The following is an 8,643-nucleotide window of genomic DNA, read 5'->3' as shown; positions in this document are numbered from 1 at the left end:
CTAAGAAACATGAACTATACAAAGTATTGTTATGTTTACTTCTGTGAACTTAAGTCTTCTGTAAAAGCCAAGTTTTGTATGCAATCTATCACTTGAAGACAAATGATGAAATTAGAGGAATACTTAAAAGACAGCTCAAGCCATCCCTCCCAGTCCATTTTGCTGGAAGGATGAAGGAAGGTCATAACCTTGGTTGGACGGGGACAAAGAAGGGAGAAGCACAGATGGAATCACCTGAACAAATCCAGGGGTTAGAATAGGAATATGTCTATAATGAAATTATAGAACTTAATACATTTCTTCTGTTATCTCTTTCCTAGGTCAAAAGCTTAAGAAAGACAAGCTAATATAAGCCATCGAATTACACTGTAATTTTATAGTAAGTTTAAAAAAAAAAAATACCACACACACACACCCCATGTAAAACATTGCTTTAAGTTTTAATGTTTATTTCCCCAAGACAGCCTAGCCTGCATTCTACTTGGATAAATTTTACAAGCTAGTTTTCTGCTGCTTCTAGTTTTAAACTTTAACCATGTTTCTGATGACAAGGAATGCTGCAAAAATACTCTAGTTCAACAAAGAGTTATGATCACAAAATAATTTTTATCCATTCTACAGTGTTTCAGAATTACCTGTTGATTTTTAAACACAAAGTAGATATAGATGCTAATGGTGGCTAATCTGGTATGTTTCTTATAGCAAACTGTTGTTCATGCAACACTTGTGCTCAAAGGGGAAGGCACAGGATTTCCTACAATGAGCCACCTTATAAAGAGTTCTTTTTGTACAAATTAATTTATGTCACATTTAATTTAGTGTGCATAACCTCAAAACTGAGGTATTATTCCAATTTATAAAAACCACTTGCATAACTTTTATGCAAGTTTTAAAAATACAAAGTTTTCTCCCTAAAGTGGCTCAAAATAGATTGTTCATGGCTGCCTACATCTAAGATAAAAAGGTTCTAAAACAATTGAACAGATTAGGCATATTATTAAAGGTGTTCAAACCATTACTTGATTTGTACATCTACTCAAACCTCTTCATCGGTCTTTATTCAGCAGTACATATGCACCAAATTTCATTTTAGAAGTTTCCATATCATTTTCATAGAAAACAAAGTTTGAAAACAAGTTACATTTAAACACAGCACGGTATTCTACCACAAATGAAACTTTTTTCTTCTTATTCTTCTTTACAGGACTCAACAAAATCTAAAAATGAACTATGCTGTAGATTTACCTCATGCAAAGATCTTTATGTTATCTCTGAAAATGAAAAGGATGGCTTTTTAAAGCACATTTTACTGTTTTATACTATTATGGCAACTTGTGTACTGCAACAGTCTATTTTGAGGGAAATTCATGATTTTTTTCATGCAAAAATCTACACAAATTAGCTTTGATGATATGGAAAGCTTTTCATAGCATCAAACATTCATCTGGTGCAAATGCACAGGGAAACCTTCCTGAAAAGTTTTCTGACTTGAGAAGCAACTAAAAAGCCATACTAGGTAAAGTAAATGAAAACTTAAAAAAAAAAAAATACCCTAAAAAAAAAAAGAGGGAGGGGCATGGGAACAGGAAGAGGGGAAATAGAAAACACAGGCTGCAGAGTAAACCAATGTCTGCTGCTAAACCGGTCTTTGTTTTCATGTCCAGTGTACATTAACACTTATGATCTCACTTTCATGATTTACTAGGTTTGTTTTATCAGCCCCCTGAAGGCGAATCAAGCTTGCATGCGTTCACATACAGCACCACAACCACACTCTCGTACACAGTCACTCCAGGACTAGGAGTCTGCTTCACGAGTGAAGAGCCCTAGATTTGAAAGATGAACCTGGCTCTCTATTGCTGAGCCAGACATTCATTCAACATTGTCCACTCACACACTGCTTCATAGCAAGGCCTGGGCTCATTTTCCTGTGACTTACATGGGCACCCTATCTCTTTTATGCTTACAAGGCTTGAAGATGACAGTACTGCGCTTTCCCCTCAATTGACACAGAGTAAGTTAACGTTCCTTCTCAGGCACTGAAGATCTGTGACCTGTAGCCCTTTTTACTTTGAACAACCTAAATAAGCATTCAGGTAAAGTTTTCATTACATTCTGCCACTCATTCTCACTCGCACCCACTCGCCATCTTGACCTCATTTGGGCATTTTCTGTAATTCCAAATGAAATCTTCACATTTTCTCTCCCGATTTAATGCAGCAGCAGATCCCATGAGCCAAGCTTGATGGATCAAACCTTTTATATATATGTGTGTATATATATATCTCAGTGCTGCATTGTACCTAGCTTTCACGACATCTTTCTAAAACTGGAACCCTTCTGTTGGTACATTGGCAGATGAATTGAAACCAAATGTTCCACCTTGTATTGCTTCTGGAACAAGGCTAGGATCTTCATCAATCTAAGGGAAAAAAGAAAGCATTAGTTAGTTTTAAAGTATTCTTAAGTAGCATTAGAAAAATATTCTCATTTCCCATAAAAAAAAGTACAAGTGCAATCATGAATGCCGACAGTATCCTGCCATTCTGTTATAAAGATGAAAATCTTTGGAAAGGCTTTTCTTAAGGGACACCAAAATAAGAAGAAACTTAAGAGAATATGAAAGATGGGTATCATCCAGAAGAGTGAAACAAAAGAGTAATTTGGAGACGGCCCTATGTCTCAAACCAAGAGGACAGTCATTATAATTTCCCTTGTCCCTGGTGCATAGATAAAACTTATGACAATGAAAAATTAATGGCACCACTTTTGGTAAGTATAATCTTCAGTTATTTTTTAAAATAGCAATTGGAGACATATGACATTTGGGCTCAAAACAGTAAAATAATAGCTCTGTTAATAATGGATAAATAATGTTCTGTATGTTCTACCTAAATATTCTTTTTGAAAGAAGAAAATTAGGAACCGACAGTATAGTTTCTGTAAATATGCACATCATCTGAGTTATTTTTTTTACAATGTAAAAGTAATAAAAAACTGCATTTTGAGATACTAGAAATCAGAAGGCCTGATGTGTATCTAACTGAAAATTATGACTTCCAAAAATCCAACTTTAAGACATGATAAAAGCTACCCATAAAAGAGTATGCTTTTCTGGGTTTTATTTCTGATCTAATTGGCATTATAAATAGGACTTAGTTGGCTATCTATAAATAAATAGCCTATGATTTTCTTTTCTAGTACTGCTTTTGTCAGGTTAAAAAATGTCAGTTCTAACTATATATGCTTTAACAAAATGTTCAATAATATTCCTTTTTTTTTGATTATGTGGAAAAGTTTGTGGTTTAGTTTCCCCAAGAGACAATATTAAAAATAAGTTAGTATTTTAATTTCAACTACCATATATTGACAATCTGAAGATACTTTGTATACTATATCTTACATTATACAGTAACCTATCTTTCTTGATTATTTTTATCTATCTTCGTATTTGTTTTTTGGTCACCAACCAAATAACACTGACAATATATATTCAAACATGGGTTAAATAAGTATTGTCTTAAAGGACTTAATATAGGATATACTAGTAGCACTTCTTTTTTAATAAACATGTTATACTCCTACCATTATAAAACATGAGAACTATAAAGGCATTAGGTGAAAATATAGCCTGACTTTGTCCAGTCAAAAGTTTCTTATCACAACTCAATAGCAAAACACCCAATAACCCAATTAAAAAATGGGTAAGGACACCTGAACAGACATTTCTCCAAAGAATATATATGGAAGGCCAACAGGTACATGAAAAGATACTCAACATCACCAGTCATTAGGGAAATAAAAGTTAAAACCACAATGAGATGCCCCCTCACATTTGTTATGGCCATGATCAAAAGACAAGAGAGAGGAGAAAAGGGAACTCTTGTGCACTGTTGGTGGGAATGCAAACTGGCTAAGCTCCTATGGAAAACAGTATGGAGGATCCTCAGAAAGTAAAAACACTACCTCAAAAACATCTGCACCCCCTGTTCATAGCAGCATTATTTACAATAGCCAAGACATGGAAACAAACTAAATGTCCATCAATAGATGAATAAAGAAAATGTGGTATGTATACAAAATAGAATATTATTCAGCCTTAAAAAAGAAGGAAACCCTGCCATTTGCAACAACATAGATGGACACTGAGGGCATTACTGTAAGTGAAATAAGGCAAACAGAAAATGAGAAATATTGTATGATTGCACTTACATGTGGAACCTAAAACAAAGAAACAACCAAAACCAAAACCAAACCAAACAAAAGACAAGCTCATAGAAAAAGATTTGTGGTTACCAGGAGCAGGGGATGTCAGGAGGGGGAATTGGAGTAACATGGTCAAAAGGTACAAACTTTCAGTTACATGACATATAAGTACTAGGGATGTAATGTACAACATGATGACTACAGCTAACACTACTGTGATACATAGGAAAGTCGTTGAGACCAAATCCTAACAGTTCTCTCACAATGTAAAATGTTTTCCTTCTTTCTTTTCTTTTTATTGCTATTTATATAAGATGGATATTAGTAGAAACTATTGTGGTAATCATTTCATAATCTATGTAATTCAAACTATCATGCTGTATGTCTTAAAAAAAAAAGATGTTTCACACATAAACCTTTCAACATCCCTGCCCCTGATAAAAGCCTCATTCTGTATTAAACTTTTAATAGCAATAAATTTGTAAAAAAAAAATTAAAATCCTTATTTTTTTTTTAACAATTCGAGCGTACTAGCTTTTTAATGCCCTGACAAACTTTAAAACATTGAATTACATCTGTTTTTTTTTCACTGAAATATAGTTGACATACAATACTGTATTGGCTTCAGGTGTACAACATAGTGGTTTGACAATTACATTACTAAATGCTCACCATGAATGGAGTTATCATTTGTCACCATACAAATATATTACAATATTTTTGACTATACTCCTTAGGCTGCACTTTCAACCCCATGACTAATTCATCTTATGATTGGAAGTTTCCACCTCTTTATCCCCTTCACCTATTTCACTCATCCCTCAACCCTCTTCCACTATGAAGTATTTGTTTCTGAAATACATGACATTACTGTCTTATGCCTATTTTATAATTCCATTAAAAAATACATATACATGTCTTATCTTAATACATTATTTCATCCAAACTTGTTTATACATAAAACTAAGAAAATTGTAAATTTATTAATATTAAATACATCATCTGAAGAGAAGAACTGATCGATGATCTCATAAGCCAATTTGTAGATGTCTTCATTTTCATGATTTTGAAGTTGCTCAATTTTCTCCAGTCCTGCAAAAAATTTTGTGAAGTGAAATCAGGGTAATATTTAAAAAGTAGTGACAAAGAAGTTATAGTAATCTAGTTTTTGGATTGCAAATCTGTAATTCTGAGGAATCTATTTTAAAGGTGAATCTTAAAAATAAAAAGGTTTTATGCAGTAATATGCAGTGTATTTATCTTAAAAAATGAACCAGAGTGTTTAAATGCATATAAATGTTTAAGTTAAGCAATGGTGCATCCATCTAGTCAGCAGAATACTATATAACCAATGTTTATAGAAAGTATTAATTTATAAAATTGCATTTGTTAAAATTTAAAGGCAGATTCTAGTATCTAATATCTGTCCTTTTTCCACAAAAGCCTCATTCTGTATTAAACTATTAAGTTTAATTAAGCATGTATTAAAAAACTTTAATATACTGGTGATTTGTAAATATGAATGTTTAAGATCTGTTACGTATATGGATCTTAACTATCACTGTTATATGAATAAATGTGAAGATCTGTAAAAATGAATGTTAAGAATGTTAAGGTCTGCATAACCGAAAGTTTCTGTGATGACTGCCCGTGCACTGTTCACCATGTAAGAACTTATTCACTATGTAAGAATTTGTTCACCATGTAAGAACTTGTTCGTTATGCTTCAGAAGATTGGAGACTTGAGAACTAGGCTTGGGGTTGATTAATGATTGTACATTGAGTCCCCTATACAGAATTTTATTGTTGTTAACAACCATTTGATTAATAAATATGAGAGATACCCTCTCAAAAAAAAAAAAAAATGTTAAGATCTGTTAAGTATAATGGAAAATGACCAAGATCAACCATAGTATTTCAGGGGACAAAGGAATATTCCCTGTAAACATTAATTAGAGTTTATTAAATCACAGGCAGAAACACTAAGAAATATGTTAAAAACCGTAACTTGAAAAAAAAATTAAAACCTTAACTTGGTATGCAAATGAAATCGTTATGTTTTGTAAGAGTAATATTTTAAAGCCTCTGAAATAAAGTAAATTGTCCTTTTAAGAGTGCTCTTCCTCTATTCTTTAAATAGAGGAAGTTGGGCTCACTTCTCACTCTATACTCCTTATGGGGTTCTTCCATTAAAAAAATCAAGCTATTTATATAGGATGAGGACTTGCAATCTACAACTTTCTTTTCTGAGCTTCAGATGTATAAAATTTAAAGGTCTGTGTGATAATTCCACAGGTACCTAAAACCTCAAAATGCCAAAACACAATCTGTTATTTGACGTTCTTCATTTAAACTGTTTATGCTTCTGTGTCCTTACTTGTGATAATCAATAGCAGCTTGAAATTGAGAAAAAGATTTTCCCTCAATACTCTACAATCAAATCTCAAAAACTTCAATGTCTGTCCATTTCTTGCATCTTGCCATCTCCCCTTTGTTTCCTATGATCACTGCGTTCATTGACTGTGGCCCAACCACTAGTACTCTCCTTACTGGTTTTCTCCCTTCCTTCTTCACCATGCTCCATCATAAACATATCAGTACCCTACAGAAATTCTTCCAATAGCTTGTCATACGCTATGGAGGAATCCACTGGGGAGCTTATAAGGTACAGATCCTGGGCCTCACCTCAATGGAGGTAAGCAAAGCTTAAGATCTATATTTCAATTTTTAATATACACAAATATATTTTTAATAATTAAAATGTTTACATGGGAAAAAAAGTAGTAAGTTTAACTATGCTTATTTTTAATTTTTCTGTACTCACTTCCTATTACTTTCCAAACACTATTCCCCTCTCCTGTTCCTAATCGATAGTTATGTATTTTTTTGTTATTCTACTTGCCAGTTTAGTAATTTAAAAAATACTTCCCTATTAAATACATTTTCAAAGCTTCTGAGCTCCTCCAATAAGTTGAAGATACAATTCTCCTATTCTTACAGTTACCTCTCCTTTTATTTACTGCTATACTTGTCAGAAATACCTTTACTTTTATGCTCATCCAGGTTGATTAACATTTATATTTTGTTCCACAGCCCTACTTGACACTTCCACATTCTGTCTACATGGTAATCCTAAGAGTTGAAAGCTAAGACATGTTTTTTACAGATTTAGGAATCACTGCCCTACAGAATGAAGTATCTATTGTGCTACGAAGTTTGTAAGACTGTAGAGGCCTTGTTATTGGCTATGCCTCCGACTTCACCTTTTGACAATTTCTACCGCATACTTTGTGATTCAGCAACACTGAACTACTTATAATTTGCTGAATGCTATTTCTCATCTCAGTCTTTGCTCACAGTGTTATCTCTGTCTGGAACACCTTTCATCCCTTTTTACTTTATTAATCCTTATTCATCTCTCAAAATCCAGTTCAGGTGTCACTTCCTGCATCTTCCAGGATGGATTAGTAATCCATTTTGTTGTACATTTCTATTAGGGTAATTAGCACATTAAATCAGTTCGTATTTATCTTCATGACTAGACTACATCCCTTGAGGGCAAGGACTGTGTCTTATTTACGACTGTCTTCCCAGTACCTTAGCACAGTGTCTGTTCAATATGTGGCAGCATTTCAATTACATACGTATAAAGCTGAGCAGGACTGTACATACAGAATATAGTATTTACTTTATTCTGTTACTTGATTAAGACAGAAAAATACAGAAGTGCTATATTATCAGAAAATAAAAGTTACAAAGAGAATATTAACATGTGGAAAATAGCTTACAGTAAACTTACCTCCACATTCTTCTATAAGATTGGCTATGGTTTCTGCCTCATCTTCAGCCATTTTTAATATATTACTTAGGCCATCGAGTACTACCTGAACAACTTGTGCATCTTTTACAGTTAGCAAGTTGCAAAAAGGTGGAATAACATTTTGCTGGATTAGGTAGGCCACCTGAAGAATAAAAACACCATGATATAATAAACATAAGTGAACTTCATTTGCGTACCGTATTCTCTCACTGGATTAATTCTGACTTTACATTTCTGATTTGGGAACATGACCTCATATCTCACATGTTACATTGTTATTTCCATATATTATATTTATATTGTGCTTTGTATTCATATTTAAGTGGATTCATTGCTCATCATCAGTCTATACAGCATATTTGTGACAATTATCAGTTTACTGTTTATCAGTTTCAAATTCACCCTTTCTATCTATCTATGAAACACATCTGCGACATTTAAAACTCATTTTCTTTGGCCAGTTGGTACAATGTTAAGCTTTGTCACTCACCACTATGAGTGAGCATATCTTTAAATTTTATGAGCTAGGCACCATGTACTTCTCACCCTAGTTTCCAGTCTCAGCCTTTTCTACTGGGTCTAGTTTATTGTTTGGCTTGGTGCTGGTCAATTTTTAT

The 8,643-nt window shown here is 33.3% G+C and overlaps 1 protein-coding gene across 1 annotated transcript in view; it reads right to left on the bottom strand.

The window, feature by feature from the left end:
- Positions 1 to 421: 421 nt before the first annotated feature.
- The window catches only part of KPNA4 (karyopherin subunit alpha 4), a 61,187-nt gene continuing 52,965 nt past the window's right edge, over positions 422 to 8,643 (bottom strand). The window contains exons 15-17 of the mRNA XM_036997906.2: positions 8,006 to 8,168; positions 5,204 to 5,298; positions 422 to 2,422 (exon numbers count right to left, since the gene is read on the bottom strand). Of these exons, the coding sequence (XP_036853801.1) occupies positions 2,324 to 2,422; positions 5,204 to 5,298; positions 8,006 to 8,168 (357 nt within the window). The 3' untranslated portion in view covers positions 422 to 2,323. The remainder of the gene's footprint in view (positions 2,423 to 5,203; positions 5,299 to 8,005; positions 8,169 to 8,643) is intronic.

This window comes from Manis javanica, chromosome 3 (assembly GCF_040802235.1).
Source record: "Manis javanica isolate MJ-LG chromosome 3, MJ_LKY, whole genome shotgun sequence".
In the NCBI taxonomy this organism is placed as follows: Eukaryota; Metazoa; Chordata; class Mammalia; order Pholidota; family Manidae; genus Manis; species Manis javanica.
This window is presented reverse-complemented; position numbering and strand designations above follow the sequence as displayed.